General features: G+C 42.4%; 1 protein-coding gene across 1 annotated transcript in view; it reads left to right on the top strand.

Moving 5' to 3' along the window:
• The window catches only part of LOC111227847 (oxysterol-binding protein-related protein 10-like), a 40,754-nt gene that overhangs the window by 9,224 nt on the left and 10,610 nt on the right, over positions 1 to 20,920 (top strand). The window contains exon 3 of the mRNA XM_022753572.1: positions 2,151 to 2,230. Coding sequence (XP_022609293.1) covers positions 2,151 to 2,230 — 80 coding nt within the window. The remainder of the gene's footprint in view (positions 1 to 2,150; positions 2,231 to 20,920) is intronic.

Here is a 20,920-nt window from a genome sequence, read left to right as displayed (position 1 = left end):
TCGTCTGTGTGTGTGTGTTTCACTGGGAGACTTATATAATAACCAGCACACTTACATGCATTTAAGTAACTGAGTTACATATTTGTATTGGCTAAACATATATGTCAATATATGAAATTATTCCAATTACTAATAGGTTCCATATATGATTTTTATATCTGTGCTTTTATTTTATATGTAGCCTACATATATGTCATATAAATTGAATATATGTATATATATTACATTTGCATATAAGTAGTGCAATCCAGAGGAAAGATACTATACAACTGTGAGGAACATGATGTAGATACAGTACCAGAGAATTTCCTGTTCTTCAAAGACTCTAAATAAACTTTAAAAGATTTTTCAAAATAGTCTCTCCTTAGCTGTCATAAGCCTGTGATAGAGGACTCTGAGACTCTGAGGGCGTTCTGAAATGAACTTAAAATTATGGCTGCCTGGAAGGAAGGAGAGTGGATTTAAAACCAGACCTGATTAGATTTAGTCTAACATCCTGTCTACAGAGGAGGTGTAGTGTGAGCAGCAGCTTCAGTCCTCCATCAGAGTCCACACAGGAGGCGTTCAGGCACAGTGTGAGTGTAGGTCACCAGCACTCAGAGCCCAAAACACAGTCACTGTTGTTATGCAACTAAAACAAAAGGAAATAGACTTGAATTATAAAAATGTGCCTCAGGTCACGTACGTAGAGAGCAGTTACACAGCCCGTGTGACAGATTAATGTGTGTCTTCTCTGTCATGTGTGTGAGACACATTACTGAAAAACATGGCTGTAATGTCTTCAGTTAGGGTTTACACTGAAATGTATATGATCTGTACAATTGTATCAGTGGCGGCTGCTGTTCTTATAAGGAGGGGAAGCTCATTTTCGGCCTTCATCATAAAATGTGTCTGTTTATTTATATGTAAATTCGCAGTGACAGAAGAGAGTCGCCAAACACAACGCTAGTCGTTAACAAAGACAAAGTCGCTGAGGATCAGTAACGTCTCCAGATCAACTCCGAACAACGGAATGAAAAACTTGAAAAATGCTCCGGTGGATGCTTATACTTCAAGATCGCTGATTCGCTCATTTCGCTGTCAATCAAAAAGGGACTCAGCCTCAGACAGATCATCCAATCATCATGCAGAAGCCGAGCGTCCAGGCCAGCCCACTGCCCCATAGACCCCCAGAGACGCTGAGCGTCCGATGGGCGGGACAAAGCCCAGTATTTATCCAATGACCGTCTAGTTTCGCTGCAGTGGAACAACCCACTCTGTGTTTCCCCATTGAAGTCAGTAGACGCTCGGCGTCTACACTGTGTAAAGCACTGTGGCGCTGCGGGGATGAATGAGAAGGAAGTCGTGTCGGTTACCTGTGATAAGTAGCTGATTGTGTTGTAGCGCATATTTAGTCAATGAAATGTACACACAACAGCACATATTTGACCACTTATTTTGTTGACATTTTAGGGGAAGCTGAGCTTCCCCTGCAGTCTTAGAGCAATCGCCATTGATTTGTATCAATCACATGATCATCATTTGGTTATTTAACAAAAACACTTTTTACTGATCAAATCTGGTCCAGATTTGATCATCCATCCATCCATCCATCCATCCATCCATCCATCCACCCATCCACCCATCCACCCATCCATCCATCCATCCATCCATCCATCCATCCATCCATCCACCCATCCACCCACCCATCCACCCATCCACCCATCCATCCACCCATCCATCCACCCATCCACCCATCCACCCATCCATCCATCCATCCATCCATCCATCCATCCATCCCAAATACAGCAACACACACAATTTCCTTATGGGTGAAACCTTTCCAAGAGACCGATGTTAACTGACAGCTAAAAAGTCTCCACAAAGTGAAAATCCACTTTATTTTACTAATAAGACTAACAAGCCGTAGCTTGTATCAAATTAGCCGCTAATGAGCGTGTGTGGGACTGAGTCAAACTACAGTGTGTGTATTGTCGATCACTGATGTGTATTTTGGACAAGACATTTGTTGACACTTAGAAAAAGCAGAAATCAGAATGGCAGGCAAAGCCTTCTACTTGACAGTGAACACACTGGCAGTAACCAGTGTGCCCTGGATGCATAGGTGACCTCTGACCTCTGATACTGACACTGTGTCTCTGTTCTCTTAGCACTGGACGCCAAGGAGCAAGAGTTATGGATGACTCAGCTACAGCTGTGTTCCCGACGCCACTCTGACAGCAATGCTGAGGTACACACACACACGCGCGCACACACACGCACACACATACACCCACACACACACTTTCCACCTACTACTTAGGCCTGTTAGTCCGACCAAGTTTGGCCTGATGGAAACAACATCACCGGAGTTTCACCACTTTTCCACTCTTCCACTATTTAATGAACCATTCACAGGTACAACAGCAGTAAAAGTCTAAACCGGGGTTCCCAACCTTTTCCAACTCACGGCCCACTTGAAAATGTCAAAAATGTTGGCGGCCCACATCCGACCCCATAACAGAGGCCAAATAATGTGTTCTCAGAGCACTTTTTATTGTAATAATAACGGGCAAACATGCCGCGGACAGCAGGGGAAACAGGTCGGAAGCTCCACAGTCAATAACACAGCATCCGAAAAATGTTGCAACACTTTCAGTATTACAGAGTTTTCAAGGAGCTGTCCATCAGCACTACATAAAACAGGCTGTCTGCAATAGGCTGATTAACAAATAAATTATTACAAATTATAACGGTATCATTCAACAAATGAGAAATACATCGATAGGCCTTTAAACAAACATAAAACCACTGTAGGTTTCTGCTGTAAATTCAGCACGGGCATAGCCAGAGCAAACTTAAATACAAGCAACAGCCATTATTGCAAAGAAACAAAATTACAACATTGAACTCTTACTTGTGGCTTTTTATAAAACTGCCAACAATATGAAGACTGTATGGTTTTTTAAAACAACAGTCCATTTCCAGTGGATTTCCCTCCCGCTCCCTGCACAGAAAGACGGTATGTGTTTGTGCTTTTGCGCTGTATGCAACATCCACTGTTGGCTCATACAGGGACATTCATCCCTAACACGTATCCACAGCTGATTCAAATTGATAAGCCTTTAATGTGATTATACTGTGATTATACATTCAGCGTGTAGGCATAAGCAGAAGAAAAATATTTAAATAAGTAAAGCAACAATTGCAAAAAAATTAAATTAAAACATTGCACTCTTAGTTATTTATAATTATAGAGCTGCAGTGGATCGGTTCAACAATAGGTCAACAATATGCTGACTCACCTAATGAGATGGCTGATGTTGCACAGCGGCCACCGAATGCTTGATGTCTGGCACAATGGATGACAGTCTCAGTGGAGGATCTGGCTCAACAGTCAGTTTATTTCTACATTTAGTTTTTAATGCGTCTTTCCCACGCTGCTCTGTCGGACAGATCGGGACACTCTGAAGCAACATGCAGCCAGATGTTTTGTCAGGAACTTCTGTGAGAAAACCAGTTTCAGTGCGGTGTCGCAGGAGAGAGCCACAAGACCTTCTTGCTCTTTTTAGCTCAGGGCTGCGAGGACCTCGTCACTGTGCCTGGCCAACTGCTTTTTTCTATCCATCTGTACTGCGCATCTGGGATGGGGAAAGTATTCGCGCAGCTGGGTCTTCAAACCTTGCAGGTGCTCATTGATAGCTTTGGTCATGGAGATGGGAACCTGAATCTGTTCCTTCCTGTCACAAAATCGAGTCATAATTTGACTGGTCGACTCGCTGAACCCGCAGCTCCAGTTTTCTAACTTCGACTTTATTCTGCACATTGAACACGTTCGCTGCTGTTCCCTGGAGGCCCAGGTGAAGTCCATTTAATTGGCTAAAAATATCGTCTAGGTAACCCGATGTAGCCAACCACCCAAAATTACTGAAGCGATGTGCCTGGACTTTGTGTCCAGAAAAAACACCTGCACCTCATCACATAACTTAAAAGACGCATCAACTTTTTCTTTTTTGTTTGACGGGGGGAGAGATCACCATCTGTCTCTCAGCTCTTTCCTTTTAATTCTTCCTGTTGCTAACCAACTATCATCACTATCATTGGCTCATCACCGGGGAAACAAAACAAAACAGAAATACCAAAAACAATGAAAGGAGTTTTTAAAAAATGTTTTTAAAGATCATTCTGGTTTAAAACATTTTAAAAACTGTTTTTATATTAACATTTTTTTGTAATCATACTTTTTCAACAGCGCTGTACTGTTTTGCAAATGACTTGGCGGCCCACTTGCAACACCTCCCACAGGTTGGGAATCACTGGTTCAAACCCTCATAACAGCCTCTAAACTGTGATGTGACGTTCTCCAATTAGAAAATCTGACAGTCTGACTGTTCTCAGAGCGTTGGCATGGAGAGTGGTGTGGATCAAATGTAAAGATTGTTCTGAAGGTGGAGTCTAGGAGGAAATGCTTGAAGTTGCGAACAGGAATGCGATCAGCAAACCTTCATGACGATCGGCACGAGTTAGGTGACATGGCTTGTGTGGAATGTATGTGAGGGTGAGCTGAGGGAAATCTTCAGCTGTAAAGGTTCATCCTGCGGGGAGCAGAGCTTCACAGCGGTCTGCCCATCAGACTGTGTCCAGTGTCTTTAGTTAATCATTAGATTCATTCACTGGAGATCATGGATGAACATTAGCTTTTGAGTGTTTATCATAAATGAAAAGGTTTGATGAAGAAGTTCTGACCTGATGGGAGATGAAAGATGAAGAGGATCAACCTCTAAAGGTCCAGAAATATTGATACCAGATTACCTACGAATCTGTACCTGTACAGGTATCTTTACCTGCCAGAAACACAGCCACTCTACTAACTCTAACTAACTAACTCTAACTAACTCTAACTAACTCTAACTGACTTAAACACAGGCAGGTGAAGTCCTGCAACTCCAGTTATTTTCAAGTCTGACGTTCATGTGACTGAGACTGGAGATCAGGTGATAATGAAGTATACAGTCTCTGGGATACAGACAGAGGAAACTGTGTGTGTATGTGTGTGTGTGTGTGTGTGTGTGTGTGTGTGTGTGTGTGTGTGTGTGTGTGTGTGTGTGTGTGTGTGTGTGTGACACAGTAATCACAGCTGCAGTCAGAGAAAGCTCATCATCTCTCTATCACACACTCGTCTCTCCGCCCTTTTTGTCTCTCTGTCTCTTTGTCTCTCCTTCTCTCTCTCTGTCTCTTTGTCTCTCAAATATTTTCTCTAAAATACATTAATTATAAATATGTTGCATACTGATACAGATTCAGATTTCCATATGATATAGATCGGTGGTGATCTGGTCGTCTAAAGCTCCTTTAAAGCAGCGAGCGATGCTGCAGAGGGTGTTGATCTCAGCAGCGTCAGTCTCGGCCTCCTCTCTGTTTCCTGTGGTAAAAGTCTGATGTGATCAAACTTCAGCAGCAGGAGACGGATCACCTGCTCTCTGAAACAGTGAGTGATGATTGCGATGCTGTGGTTACCATGGTTACAATTTACTGTCTGTGTGCAGGTGATGAGCCAGGCTGAGGGGCAGCAGAAGAACCCCGTCACCTCCATTGAGACCTTACCCCCCCGAGGTGGACCCCTCTTTTCTCTTGATGAGGTAACACATCATATGATGTGTCTTCAGGCAGAGTGAGCAGTGAGTCAGCTGCCGCTCAGTCAAGTGGTGTTCACACCTGTTAGATACAGTCTGTGCCACGTTTACCTTTATTAATGTGAACGCACATCGTCAGGCTGATATAAAGACAGACAGTTGTTTGCAGCACATTTAAAAACCAGGGTCCGTATTCACAAAGCAGCTTAAGGCAACAGAAGCTCCTAACTTGCTGATTTAGAAGGAGTCAGTCCTAACTTTAGGACTCCTCATTTTTCTGACTAAGAGTAATTCACAAAGACACTTAGCGCTAAAAGTAGCTCCTAAGTCTGGGAGAAGTTAGAAGCAGTGGAGAGGACTCCTAACTCACTAAGACCAAATCATAAAGACTCTTAAAGAGCTGCTGTCATTCCACGTCACAATGTTCTGGAAACCTTAAACAATGCTGAATAACTTAAAAGATACGACTCAATCAGGAGGGAATAATGATCGCTGTGGAGTTTGAGAGATGTAACAACATCTCCAACTGAAACAACCCGATCAATGCGTAAATTTAGCGTTTGGCAACGCTGCATTACTTGGCAACAGAGAAAATGCAATTCATATGATTTCCTTTGGATATTCAACAACTACAGAGAAGTACAGCAGCTTCATGGTTGGTCTACTCGCTGTGATCGGTGCCACAGATGGAACTCACACTCTCATATCACACCATCAACACACAGGTTGTATTCAGTGTTGTACAGTGTCCAGGATCTACATACCAGTCATGGATCTTAATGGAGGGTGACCTGATCAGCTGTTTGAAAAGGATCATATTCCAGCTGGATGTCACTGGGTGAGGGACAGTTTCAAACTTCTCACACAGGTGGCTAACAGGCTGCCAGTTAGCTTTAGATAGGTCATCTAGTTTGGTGAGTTTTTTATCTTTTTAGCATCATTTTCTTTTCCATTGAGAGAATTGAATGTAAGTTTTTATAGTAAAATTAAATTCTCCCGTGTCGACACAAACCTGATCATACAGATGCATTTTGGAGAATGCACTGCTTTACTGAACTTATTATTTAATGTGTACTCGTTTATTTCTCAGTGTTTTTTTTGATTATTACTGCAGGATGTTGAACATGCGTTTTCAGCTGCACACATCCTCATCAACCAATCACTGCGGTGAGAGGGGGAAGAGGGAGGAAAAAACATGTTTCTCATAATTATGTTTTCAATCATCTGTCTCTGAGTCTGACTGAAGGTAAAACTAAATTAACTGCACCGAGATCTTTGTTACCACAGCGACCCCTAGTGGCAGTCTTACTTGTAGTCTGTTCAGTTGAGCCAAATTTGGTTGTGATTAGATGAAGCATTGAAGAGTTGGAGCATGTTGAATGGGTTTGACCACACCCACAAAAGTTTGTTAGCCAACCATAGCAAAACGATATGTGATATCTCAAATCAAACCTGTGGACGTGTGGAGTTCTGGCTCATTTAAACATGATATGTACCAGGTTCCAGGTGAAGCTTGGTCAGAGGATGAAGGATAGGGAGACTGGAAGCTGCTGAGCTTGTTCCTTTCCCTCTTGCTCCTCCTCATCCTCCTTCTCACTCTCTTTTCTTTCTCTTTCCACCCCCCCCCGATCAAGGACCTCCTCCTGTTAAAGGCCACCTCTGCAGCCACCCTGAGCTGCCTGGGGGAGTGCCTCAGTATGCTGCAGAACAATGTTGTTCAGGCCCTCAACCAGAACCAGAACCAGAACCACATCCCTTGTCCCAGCCTCAGAGAAGGTTCAGCTGGTTCGAATGAGGCTCCCCCCACAGAGAGAGTCAAGTCGTGGGGTCAGCGCCGCAGCTCCGGTGTGAACCAGGTGGAGCCCGGTGGCCTCGGGTCCCGCAGTCAGAGCCCGACTCACAGCTTTAGTGAGAGCCGGAGTCCCAACCACAGCAGCCTCATTGGAAGACCAGGAAGTGGCCACAAACACACCCAGAACCAGAACCAGAGTCAAGGCTGTGCACCTACAGGTGAGCTGAATGATGAGTGCTCATATTTATAATCAGTGAAGACAAAGAAAAGAGGTGAGTTGTTCCTCTACAAACTAGATGCAAAGCAGCAGAATCACTTCAGGAGACTCTGAGGATCACTCACACTCACATCAGTTAACAAGCTTCACCGGCTCATGTGATCTTCTCACAGTATAAGTGACTGTGGGAAGTTGGGTCACATGACAGCTGGGTTGGAGAAGCAGCTGGAGCACTTCCTGGAAGCAGGCGCAGGTGTGCTAATTAAATTGGGCAGCTGACACAGGTGCTTTGAGTGTTCTTTGTTCTGTGTCCTGAGCTCATTCTTCCTGAGTGTGACCTTCAGCTGGTTCCCTCTTTCATTTCACCTGTGTGCATTGTGAGTAGTTTATTTCATTATATATTCTCATTTCCCGTTTCCCCTGACTTTCCTTTACCCTTTTCTGTTACTTTCCTTCCCTTTCCTTCTATTTTTCCTTTCCTTTCCTGTGGTAGATGTTGACCTGCATGTATGCTTTTTTTTATGTTCATAAGAAATAGACCCACTCACCTGTAACCACTCATACCTGACTCTGACTCCAAGCCAGTGATTACATGGTTTGAAATGGAACCTGCTGACCACTTCTCCTGATGAGTATTATGTCAAATCAAGTATAACCCTAAACAGTAACAGCAGACCTAGTTACCAAGGCAACTGAAAAATATCATGTCTCTGTGTGTCACATGACTCTCACCTCACACGTGGTGGCTCTACCTCAACAGTATCTCACACTTTCACTTCAGACACGTTTGTTAACACATTGAGCAGCTCACATATGAAACGTAATCACAGAACAAAGAGAATCATCATAACGAGACTTAAAATCAGGTGTAATGATCAGATGAAACTTTCCCATTAGTCCAGAGCCTTATGGGATATAATGGACCATTGAGTTGTCTGTTTTCCAGTGCTGCTCTCAGCAGGAATAAACATTTTCACACACTGAACATTGCTGGTGTTTCTGAAGTTGAAATTGGACACTGCAGAAAAACAAGGAGTCTGTTTGTGTAACACAAGTCAGTATGTAATTTGTCCAAATCCAACAAGATTTCTAATGTCTGCACAGCTGTTCCTGTTCCTGGAGGATGGAAGCATTTGTGGTTTGACTGTTCAACAAACCAGCTCTGTTGTTCCAAAGCAGGAAGTCTCCTCATGACAGAGTGGTTGATGGTCCTCAGAGGATGATTCCTTGTGGTTGTTTTGAAGCTTGATCTTTCTTGTGGCACCTCCCTCACCTTCAATCGTCCTCTTGGCCAATCCTTTGATCCATGATCAGTCATGATGACCAAGGTATCTGTAACACCTGCTGTGGTTCTTCATGGTCCACAGAGGATGAGCCTCATGACCTGCTGATCCCTGGTCTTCACTCTGGCTCCAGCACAAGGCAAAAACTTGTTAATCACATGAATATCTAAATGCAGTCAGTAACGGGCAGCAGTGAAAGTTACTGTGGATATTCTTGTTCTACAGAAGGTGAATCCCTTGCACCTTGAATGGCCGTGTCGCTCCCTCCAGCTCCGCCATTAGATCAAAGTTGACATTTTTTGTGAATGGTTGTGTCTCTAATGGAACACAGGAATCATCAAAGTCTCAGCTCTGCTCTCTGTTGTTGTTGGCAGGAGGAGCTGTTTGGAAACTTTGGTTTAACTGTGATCCTGTTTATTTCCAGCAGACAGCTCCACTGGTTGGTCCAGACCTCCGTCTGAGAAACAGGTGAAGCAACAAACACCTCAGTCCTCCTCTACCTGCCTGCCCTCTACTCAAACACACCAGGACCTGGACCTCGGCTCTGAGGTAAGCCAGACTACATATTATTCACTACACTAGGTTTACATCACATAAAGCAACTTACAGTTTACAGTCACTCAGTGAAAATCTGTGTGTTCTTTTTCTCCCCATGAACTTTTCTTGTTGATTCATCCGGTGATTCTTTGACTTTGACTTCAGTCACTTATGCAGCTCTGTACGCCTCGACGGCGACAGCCAGGGTCCGTACATTCGTACGTGCGTCCCATTCTCATGGCCACGATATCTCAGTAACTCCTTGAGGGAACTGCTTCAAATTTAACACAAACATTCACTAGGACTCAAGGATGAACTAATTGGATGTTGGTGGTCAAAGGTCAAATTTCAAAGTTGCTGTGACCTCACGTTCTTGTGAATGCAATATATCCGTAACGTTCAGAGGGAATGTCATCACTTCTGTCACACTGTGACCTCACAAAACATGTTTTTGACCATAACTTATAAATTCATTCACTATTTATGACACAATTTAACTCAATTGTCCATAAGGATAAGATTAGGTGAAGACATTTTATATCCAAATAGTCAAAGGTCAACTTCACTGTGACATCATAATGTTCTGTAAAATCACCTCTGGCCATTGTTTGATGATGTAACTCAGGAAGGAGAGACTGTGACCATATTTCCTGCAACTTGGCTGGTTGGCGGAGGGATACAACTGTGAGGTGGTAAATCTAGTTAAATGCTCTGTTTTTATCATCATGCTCATTGTCTCAATGGTTATTTACAAACTACTGCACCAAAGGGTCACGATCACAAATATGACTAAATGTTTATGTTCTATTGTGTTTTTTGGGGCAGTTATTATTGTCACAGTCTGTTGGATTGCTTCTCAGCTTGATGACTAATCATTTATTTAGACAGTATTGCCTGGAATAATTAGAGGAAGTTATTCTCATTCCTGCATCATAACCACTCTGCTGTAAAACAGCTGTTTTTAAATGTTGTTAATGGCTCTGACAGGTGGATTGTGTTTGTCTGTTTATCCAGACTGTTAAATCAAAACCAGCGTGTTGTTCACTTTGAAGCACAGATTGTTAAACAACAATTCTAGTTTATTCCACAGGCACCACTTTCAGAGAGATGATACTAACAAACCAAACTGCTTTTACTTTTTGTTCATGGGTAGAATCAGCTGATATGACTCTTGGGCTGCACAGTATGGAGGAGCAAGGATGTCACAGGAAAAGTAATAAAGCATTTTTTTAATTACATATTTTAATAGGCATTAAAAAGGGGAATTGTAAAAAGAATAAATTAACTGTTAATCCATCAATAAATACTTAAGATATCTGTGACACTCTGGGCCTTCAGTGCTGGCTAATCCAAGCTTTCTGATTGGTGGAGAGCTAACCAGTGGCTTTTACCAGCACTGAAGGCAAGTGTCACAGAAAGGCTAACAGGAGAAGCTAAATGACTAAGCTAATCATTTAGCTAATAGGTAAAGGAAATGCAGCTGGAAATTGAAGAAGGAATCCAGGAATGTATTCCCATTTTTAAAATGCCTTTTCAAATAGTTTTTCAAATTCTATTATTTATTCATGAATTAATAAGTGTTTTATGTTGTTTTTATAAATCCATTTTTAAATATGAAGTATATATTAATGGATTAATTGTTCATTCAAGTTCGTTTTATACTTCCTATTTTTAATTCCTATTAAAAAAGGAAAATTAAGGGATTTTTGGGAGAAAATAGTCTGCAATATTTTTGGTTGTCATGTGACTTGAATGCAAAAAAAATGTTTCAGCAGCAGGTTAATAGAAACACAGCTACTAAAACTTTTATGCTTATTTATTTATTTCCTATTGTTTGAGATGTGTCCTGCTCCACACAGTTGTACATTGAACTGCGTTTCAGATCCTCAGCCTTGCTGTGAACAAACTGTCCTGCAGTGATTTTCCCTTGATGGTCCTGGAGCGTTGTCAGACTTCTTCTCTGTGTCAGTGCGAAGAAAAGTTTTTGTCTAAGTGTTGAGACCGTGAAGTGAAATGTGTTGAGCCAGCAGCTCGTCAGCTTCAGGCAGCGTCTTTGACAGATCACTGAGTCCCGTGAGGCGTCATAAATAACTCCAGGATCAAAAACAGAGGGCACGGAGGTGGGAACATCATGAACTCTCTCTAAAGTTCATGGTAACATCACTGACAGCAAAACAAAAGTGTGTTTGAAGCTTAAGCAGCTCTTTCGCTTGAAGCCACAAACACAGCAAAACACGTCCTGTGACAAGGAGACACTGTGCAAGACTTGTGTACACAGTACAGCTGAAGATGTAGCATGTATGTCCTGGATCTCCATCATATACAGTTCAGACAGTCTTCAGACCGTCACTGTTTCTACTGTATGTTTAAGTTTTATGAAATCATTTTAAGTTCCTCCAGACATGTTTTAAAACTCCTCTGCTGTGATTCATATTTAGTTTAACATGGTTTTCACACATAAAGAGTGGAAAAAAAGGAAAACTGTGGCTGAAGCTCGTCTACTCTTACTTCCTAATGGAGAAATCTAGATCATCTCTTATGCCCCGCCCACCACCTGCTGGCTCCAGATGGACAGGTGAAAGAGCAGAGAGTATCATGATGGTTAGAGGAGGAAACATCAGAGAGACTCAGCCTCATGTTTGAGCCTCAGTCAGACTCAGACTCAGAGGAGGAGTCTGTTGAGACCAGAACCGTTAGCATAGTTAGCATCTTTATTTGTTTATGTTGTTTGTTAGCTTGTAACTGGCAGTGGCTGACACAGTGTTAGCAGTTGTGCTAATGCTAACTAACTAACTCTCTGTACTGACAAGGTTTCAGGTTTATTTAGCCCCGCCCCCTGTCCTCACAGGTTGACAGGATTGGTTCCTGAGGTTTGTGACATATGAAACCCTGAATCCATTAGTTCGCTGCAGTTCAAGGTGGAAACACTCAGTCATGGTGCTGATGATTATTTCACGCATGATATGTCTTGTAAGTAACAAGACTAGGTCTAAACCCAGTACATGTCTGGACCACCTATGGTCAAATCCTGATTTTATAACTGCAAAGTCGTCTAACAAAATCACCAAACAAATATAGACTGCAGCTCGGGACTCCACTGACCAGTGGTGAAAATATCATCAGTCAGTCAGCAACATTTGCATTTATAGGGCTGGCCCAGCAGTTCCCGATCCAGCCAAAAACATCATATGGATATTAACAATGTTCAACACTTGATTTTCATCAGAGGGGTCTTTAAATTCATTTTTTCCTTCATCAGTCCCACTGTATTCCCCATAATGACAAAGAGGAAAAAGATTTTAGAATTTTTTGCAAATGTATTGAAAAGGAAAAACTGAAATCTCACATTAAAAAAAGTATTCAGACACTTTACTATGACTCTGCAGGTTCCTTAATTTCTCTGGATCACCTCTTGATCTCTCTCTCTACACCTTGACTGGAGTCCACCTGTGGTAAACTCAGCTGATTGGACATGATGTGTAAAGACACACACCTGTCTATATCAGGTCTCACAGCTGACAATCATCAGAGCAGAAACCACGAGGAGGAAGGAGCTGCTGCAGAGCTCAGAGACAGGACTGTGTCGAGGCTCCAAAACATTTCTGCTGCATTGAAGGTTCCTGAGAAGAACAGTGGTCTCCATCACTCTGACATGAAGAAGTCTGGAACCACCAGGACTCTTCTAGAGCTGGACCTGGACCAACTGAGACGTCAGGGAGAGGAGAGGAGACCAAGAACCTGATGGTCTCTCTGAGCTGATGAAACCAGGACAGAACTGTCTGGTCTCAGTTCTCAGTCATGTAACCAGTCATTGCTCATCACCTGAACACCACCATCCAGCAGTGAAGCCTGGTGGAGGCAGCATCAGGCTGTCGGAGACTGGTCGGTCAGGGCTGAGGGAAAACTGACATCCATCAACCGTCCCTATCCAACCTGAAGGAGCCTGAGAGGATCTGCAGTGAAGAACAGATGAAAATCCCCAAATCCAGACGTGCAAAGCCTGTGACGTGAGATCCAAGAAGACTGGAGGCTGTAATCACCGCTGAGTCCTGAAGAAAGACAGTGAATACTTATGTCAGTGAGATTTCAGTTTCTCCTTTTTTAATACATTTGCAAAAATATCTAAAATCCAGTTTTTGCTTTGTCATTGTGGGAGATTGGGGTTAGACTGACAACAGAAAAAATGAATTTTAATGATTTTAACAGACTTGCAACGTAACGAAGTGTAAGTGTGTGTGTGTGTGTAAACCATCATTTCAGTAGCTGAGAGTAACTTCTTACCTCCATCTTCTCCTCTCTCCTGCAGTATTTTTTCCAGCATCAGGGGGCGCCACACATCAATCCTGTGTATGCTCAGTTCTGTGTTTACTCATCTGTTAGATCCTCTGGTGTTAAAGTTGTGGTTTCATGATTTAATTTGAGAGATTGTATGATGTAAATATTTAACACAGGGCTGAGACACAGTTCAGTCAAATCAGAGTTACTGTTTAGGGGGACTTAAACTGCTCTACATGTGAACCACTGGAAGAGAGGTGTAACATTGAGGCAGAGGTCCTCTCAAAGGTTTAAAAAGGCTCGAGCTGAATGAAAGACTGTACAGTACAAAGGCCTCACACCCAGCATGCAACTGTTGGTCATGCAGCATCAGGGGTGTGTTTGATTTGGACATGCTCACAGGTTGGAGCGTTAAATCAGGGTTTGATTTAAAGTATAACTGTAGTCATCGCTTTTTGTTTTCTATAACAAGACCACTGTGTTTTTAATGTTTTAACTAATGATAGTATGTGTTTTAAAAAAGAAGAATAAACGTCAGAAATGCCCCTCTTCCTCTCAGCAGCTGGAGGGGCGTGTCTTTGTTTGATTGACAGCAGCTGCAGGCTGAGCCCCAGCAGGGGAACAGGAGACACTTAAGCAATATCACATGAGAAGGAGTGATGTACTGAATATCAGCATGGCTCTGATTGTCTTCAGTACTCGGCCTGCGGCCTCGTATCTATGACAGAATCAAATCTGTGCTGATATTCAGTAACATCACGACCTCGAGTGTGATATTGCTTTTATACAACAGTTCTACGAGCGCCATATTTATTAAATAAGTAACAACAGATTATGATTTGTTTGTTTATTTAATCATTTGACTACACCAACACAAATAGTTCTGCAATTGGACTGGTATTGAACTGTTGCTAAGCAACACATAAACATTTTCCTGTCCTGCACAGCTTGTTACTTTGTCTACATGTTACCTCAGATGTGCGCTGGCTTCTTCCCTTCATCTTCTTCTGGTGACCACACATCATTTAATCCAAATGTTTTTCTGGAAATATTTTCATCTTTCTTTGTTACAATGTAAGAGAGATAACGACCGTTAATGTGACGCTGATTAACGGTTAATAGATCACCTGTGAAGTGGAGTGATACATGTAGTTAAAAGTCCCAGCGCTGTTGTGCTCTATATCAGCACTCATGGAATGACTCTCGTCCAATCAAATTACTTGGTCGGAACTAACTGTTGTATGAAGGGACATAACTCATGGGCAGAGTATGTTATCAGTAAAGCTGAGGGAACACGCCAACTCTAAACTGACTGGGGCAACTAATTAGCCACCTAGCCACTTTTCCTCAGCGAGGGTTTGTATGGTCGCTGGTTGGACAGAAAAAGACCAGGTAGATAGGTTGTTCAGAGAAAGATCACCTTCATGAAAGTCTGAGGGTCCAGTCCAGATGAGATGAGTGGTTGTGTGTATGATTTGCTGCACACGGCCATGATGGTCTGGGACTGTGATACGCATGGTAGATCCAGTCTCACTGTGTTGGGCAGAGACAAAGTAGAGGATCAGTCTGATACTGTCTCTGTCTCAGGGGGGTGACGTCAATGAAGACTGTGCTGCAGCAGATGTGCATGTCAGGAGGCAGTGGAGTGTGGCGGTTAGAGGAGGGTCTACTTAATGAAGCTGTTGTTCACATCCAGGACCTCATGATGAGTAACAACCATAGACTGTAAATAAAGATGGACGTTGCCTCCGTGATGTCAGCCACAGGTTTCTGAAGAGTGGTTTTGAAGCTCCAAGTGAGCTGCTCTGCTATGGCCAACTTGGCAGTGTCTGATTCTGCCCCCAACTCCCAGCTTATCCAAAAATGGACAAAGAGGAGGGGTGTGTGTGGAGCTGAGACTTAGGTGCATACCAGTTTGTGGCAAACATATGCTCACACACATCACTCAAAGCAGCCACGTCCTCAGCGCATGACTTTAAGTCTTAATAAAATGTAAACAGGTGAGTTATATAAAAAAAATTTCATGAAGGAGGAAATTAACTGTAGAGACCAGAACTGCGTTTGTACCAGGCTGTAAACATGTTTATTTCTGCTTTACTTCTGCTAAGTTGGACATTTTAACATGGGAGTCTATGGAGATTGACTCACTGTTGGAGCCAGACTCTGGTGGTCATTAGAGGAACTGCAGTTTTTGGTTCTTCAGTGTTGGCTTCATTTTTCAGCCTCACAGGTTGATGCTTGGTAACAACACACTGAACCATTTCTGGTGGTACTTGTGGTCCCTAGCTGTGAGTATCTCTGTCTGCAGCTGGTGAGCTGGCTCTTGGAAATCATCTCGTCTTCTCTGCATGTTAGCTTAGCTTCAGCAGCTGTAGCCACAGTTAGCTGTCTCATTGTTTGCTCTGTATCATGGTATTTATCTGTACAATATGCAAAGGGTTTTATAACCATGAAGGCCTTAAACACAAGTTTCCTAGCACAGTGGTTTTATTTGGTTGGATGAATTTTTAAATGCTATGCTAGGTAATGTTGCCTTCCTTGTTATCTTACTTACAAACCTACAGTCCTCTCTTCTGTCACTGTGGTTTAGTAAATACAACAACTAACTCTCTAGTTTTTACACAGTTGTGTTTATTGTGCTGTTTGTGTGCATGTCATTTTTAGATTAAAGGAGCTATTTGTAAATTTTGCAATTTTGCACTACATAGCCAGCGCTAGCATTAGCAGCTGTTTACTTACCAGTCTAGAAGAAACATTGGGAGTTCAGCATCAAACTTCATTCCTTTACTCACCAACAGCTGTCTCCAGAGGTGGAAACAAACACCAATGTTAACTCATCTCTATCACTTCTTTTCTTCTACTGAAGTTAGCATGCTAACCAACTTGCTCCGGCCCGTCTCGTCACTTTCTTACAGCATCTCACTGTAGCCTCCAAATGCCCTGAAGACGTGGCTGCTCAGAGGCTGTATGATGACCTCTTGCATTTTAAAGACAACAATGGATGAAGCTCATGTCAAGTGAGAGTCACCACCATCCGCTCCCAGCAACAAACCACGTTCAGAGGAAGAGAAAACGTACAAATAGCCCTTTTAAACACATTAATACACCTAATTCTTGTCATAGTTTTTATCTTTTTATGTTCAGGTCATTACAATGAGGCATTGTGGGAGAGAATATGCATATGCTTTGTGTAAACCAGAAACACTTCCTCAGTCATCCACACAGACAAACACAGACAATTTACATATGTTTTATAAAGAGACAGAAAAAAGCAGATCACTCAGGTTTAGTACATTTATGATAAAAACACCAAAACGGAGCTTTATCATACAAGGGATGAGGCAGTGATCTGCAGGAGAAGCCAGTTTATCTTATAAACTGCCCGTTGCCATGACGACGATCAGGGCGTTAATAGTTCAACCTGAATCTGTCTGATGGGAGGAGGATTATGATGAGATTAGAAAAGAGCCGAAGTGTCTCATCTTTCTTTGGTTTCCTCCGTCATCCCCTCACCTCACTGCTCTCATCTCTACACTGAGCTGAGTGTCAGATCACTCACTAATACTCACACTGTGAATAGACATTAACACAACTCTGCTTAATGAAGATGGCTTAGTTTTATTTAAACCAACACAAAACACACTTTTCACCAAAAACACCAACAGACAAACACACACAGATTTAATCCAACATGAAACATGGACCTGCAGAAACACACAACAAACTCAACACAGGATAACAACACTAAAAGACAACTTCATGTCCCATCTGCCCCGCATCATGACAACAACATAGACCACTGTGTCTCATAAATTACAGTTGCAGGTTTAATTACAGTAGATACAATACATGAAGAATATTAAATACATTTACCTTCTCTGCTGTGTCCATATCATCAAATAAAAAGTTTTTATAATGTGTTTTTCTTTAAACCGACAGATTCTGACACTTCAGACCCACACACTGAAGTGATGTCTTTACTTGGCAGCTCGGCCAAGTAAAGTCTTCATCCACATCCCCAATTCTCCTGTCTCTCTCTCTCTCACTGCAACTATTGAATTAAAGGCAAAAATCAACCCAAAGGCCAAAGATGAACATTTATATTTTTTTATGAATTTCCCAGATGATGTGGCTGATGATACAGATGATGATACAGCCTGTTAGGTTGCTGCTGTTTATCCTTTTTATTAATGTAACAAAATAACAAGATGACAAAACTGAAGCTGAACATAAGTCTCAGGTTGTTATAAACCAGAGCCCTCACTTCAGGTTTCAGGTTAAAGTTTTTTATTAGTTAGTTTTAAATGACAGAAGCTGACGTGTCATTTCGCAGAGTTAACAGTGAGGACACAGCAGCAGCTGCAGCTCTCGGTCCTGAGAGGCCTCCACAGTCACACACACTGTACCATGGTATCATAAAGAACAGAAAGAGGAGGGGGATGGGACGACAGACAGAAGGAGTAACAGCAAATGAGTACGGAGGAAAGTAGTGAAGATAGAGAGAAACAGGGGGAGGAAGAAGAGAGGAGGAGGAGGAGGCATTAGAGTGGGACAGATTCTGATGTAGTGCAGGGGGCAGGGCTTATGTAAAGAGGGAGGCCGGTGGGACAGAGAGGATTGTCAGCATCACTCTTAATCTGCCCATGACAAGTGCAGCCGCTCCACTCTCTCTGTCCACCCTCCTTCCTCTCTCCTCCTCATCTCACTTTCTACTCTTCTTCGTTAATGTCTCCGCCCTACCCTCGGCTCTGTCAGTCACCTGCTGTGGTAGTGTCTGAGCTGGGACATCAGCCGGGGTCTGTCCCCTCGTTTCTCTGTCCGTCTCTCTCTGGATGGTGGACATGAAACCCAGCAGGACTCCCATCAAGTCAGCAGTGGTAGAACGCCAGGCCAACACTGTGAGTGTGAGATCACTACTCTGTGTGTGTGTGTGTGTGTGTGTGTGTGTGTGTGTGTGTGTTTTTATCAGTTCACCATGTTCTAGTACCACAGAGCTGCACCAGATAGTGGATGAATGACAGCTGTTTATACAAAGTCGGTAGGATTATACTGTGCGTGTGTGTGTGTGATGGCAGACGGTGGAAACACACCAGCCATTTACAACTTGAAGTAAACTTTCTAAAGCTGGACACACACAAGAAAATGTGTGTGTATGTATGTATGTGTGTATATATATATATATTAGACTCTCTGGTTTAAAGGTGCAGACTGACAGTTCGGTGAATTCACTTGTTCGTTGTCTGACCCAGAGTCAGATGAAAACAATGTGTTCTCATCTCTGTGAGTTCACCACAGGGACTCTCTGGAGGCTGGAGGGAATATGGACACTGGATCAGTTTCCAGACTCCTCAGTACATAGACATTTGCGTGCTGCTACAAAGAGTGGAGAGCTGGAAAACTAAGTTTCCTTGTGTCTTGATAGTATCTATGTATATAATGATGATGACAGCTGGGGGTATTTGGGCTGATGCATTCAGTGGTTACGGATTGTGCAAAAACAATTCAACAGTAAAGACTTTAAAGGATAATCATCAGTTTTCAGCTCTGGCTTTATTATGAAGATGAATTATGAGTACTAACTGTAGAGATGAGAGACTAACACCGAGCTGAAGTTTAGTCAGGTTGTTCTTTACAGCACAGGAATGAAACACGACTGAAAACAACAATTAATATCTGCAAAGAAAAACACTTTAATTTAAAACTCGTTGGAGAATATTTATTCATTCATAATGTTAATCAGAAAAGGTGAAGTTCTGTGTTTGGCAGCAGAGTTTTAAATTTGAGTGCACCCCCCCCCCCCCCCCATCTTCTTTGACTGTGTCTTCCAGTTTCACTCCTCCATTCATACTTTAGACTAGACCTCTGATAAACAAACCTCTCATTGTTTGGTTCAATAACCAGCAACTCATACAGGACTCAACATCACATGAGTGTGTGATCATTTCTGTAGTCCAGTGTTTTCACAGTGCCAGAGGAAAGTTAAGTCAAACAGTCGTATTTAGTGATGGGAAACCAGCAAGCCAGTTTGTGTCTCTCGTGTCATAACCTTAGTTATATTTGGGTATTTGAAGTTATAACCTGTAACTTAACTGTATTAAAATGTCTAAAAACTAGACCTATGTTATATATTTTTTGAATTCATCTTGTGTCCGTAGAGCAGCGTCTCAGAAACACTGACTTTTAATGTGAAACTGCTTAATTCAGTGTTTCTACTGGTTATAATCTAAGGGTCTGTTCGTTTTGGGGAGGAGGAAACCTCTGTGGATAATTCAGTCCTGAGTGCTGCCAAAACACAGATGACCTACACTCAATACTGAGCCTGAACACCTCCCGACACAGCTTAACATGCTGGTTTAGCTACACAGTCAGTGTGAACTCTGTGACTGTCATTGACACAGCAGGTCTCCATGTTGTGCCTGATGATAACAGAGATCCAGAGAAAGCTACATTATGTGAATGAATGAACTGAGTAAGAGGCAGGTCACTCGGTTATCACAGGACAAACATAAACACCTGTGCATCACACTGCCCTCATAGGCTTCAACATGGGACCCTAATGGTCACATGAGGTCAGCAGCTGTGGAGAGGCAGAACTCACATCTGGAGATCCCTTCATTCAGGATCAGCCTGAGACTATAGTCTGGTCCCACTATCTGGAATCAGCTCGACAGCTCTACATGAGGCACACTGGTCTAGAGGCTTTCAAACTGAATCTGAAATCGGGACAACAGTTCCCTGGAACAACTGTCTGGGTTATCAGCAGATCTTTTTTTTTTTTAAAAACATTTCTATCTATTTCCTGTTGGATAGAAAAATAGAAAACTTAAGACCTGACGTGGGACCAGCAAGTCCTTCAGGCTGTCACTGTCGACCCATGTGAGTGTTTTCTAACTCACTGCTCCTATAGGATGAGGTCAATGCATCCAAAAACAATTCATAAGATTATTTTGATAGCTGTATGGGTAAGATTTGGACTCTTGATCTTATGGTTAGGGAAACGTGTTGAATGTGGTTTGAAATCGGACGGCAGCCACCGCCAGCGGGGCAGGCAGCCATAATCTACGTGTACATTTTGTTTAAAAATTTTGTTTGTTTTTTTTAACATCTTGAGAATGGGTTGCGATGGTGAATATTTTATGTTTGAGATTTTGTTTGGACTTTTGTCATTTGTTATTTCCTGTTTTATTTTGTAGTCAGTTTCCTT

This window comes from Seriola dumerili, unplaced genomic scaffold (genome assembly GCF_002260705.1).
Source record: "Seriola dumerili isolate Sdu_G_001 unplaced genomic scaffold, Sdu_1.0 BDQW01000191.1, whole genome shotgun sequence".
Lineage (NCBI taxonomy): Eukaryota > Metazoa > Chordata > Actinopteri > Carangiformes > Carangidae > Seriola > Seriola dumerili.
Note: the sequence above shows the minus strand (reverse complement) of the source record. Positions and strands in the feature narration are given on the sequence as shown.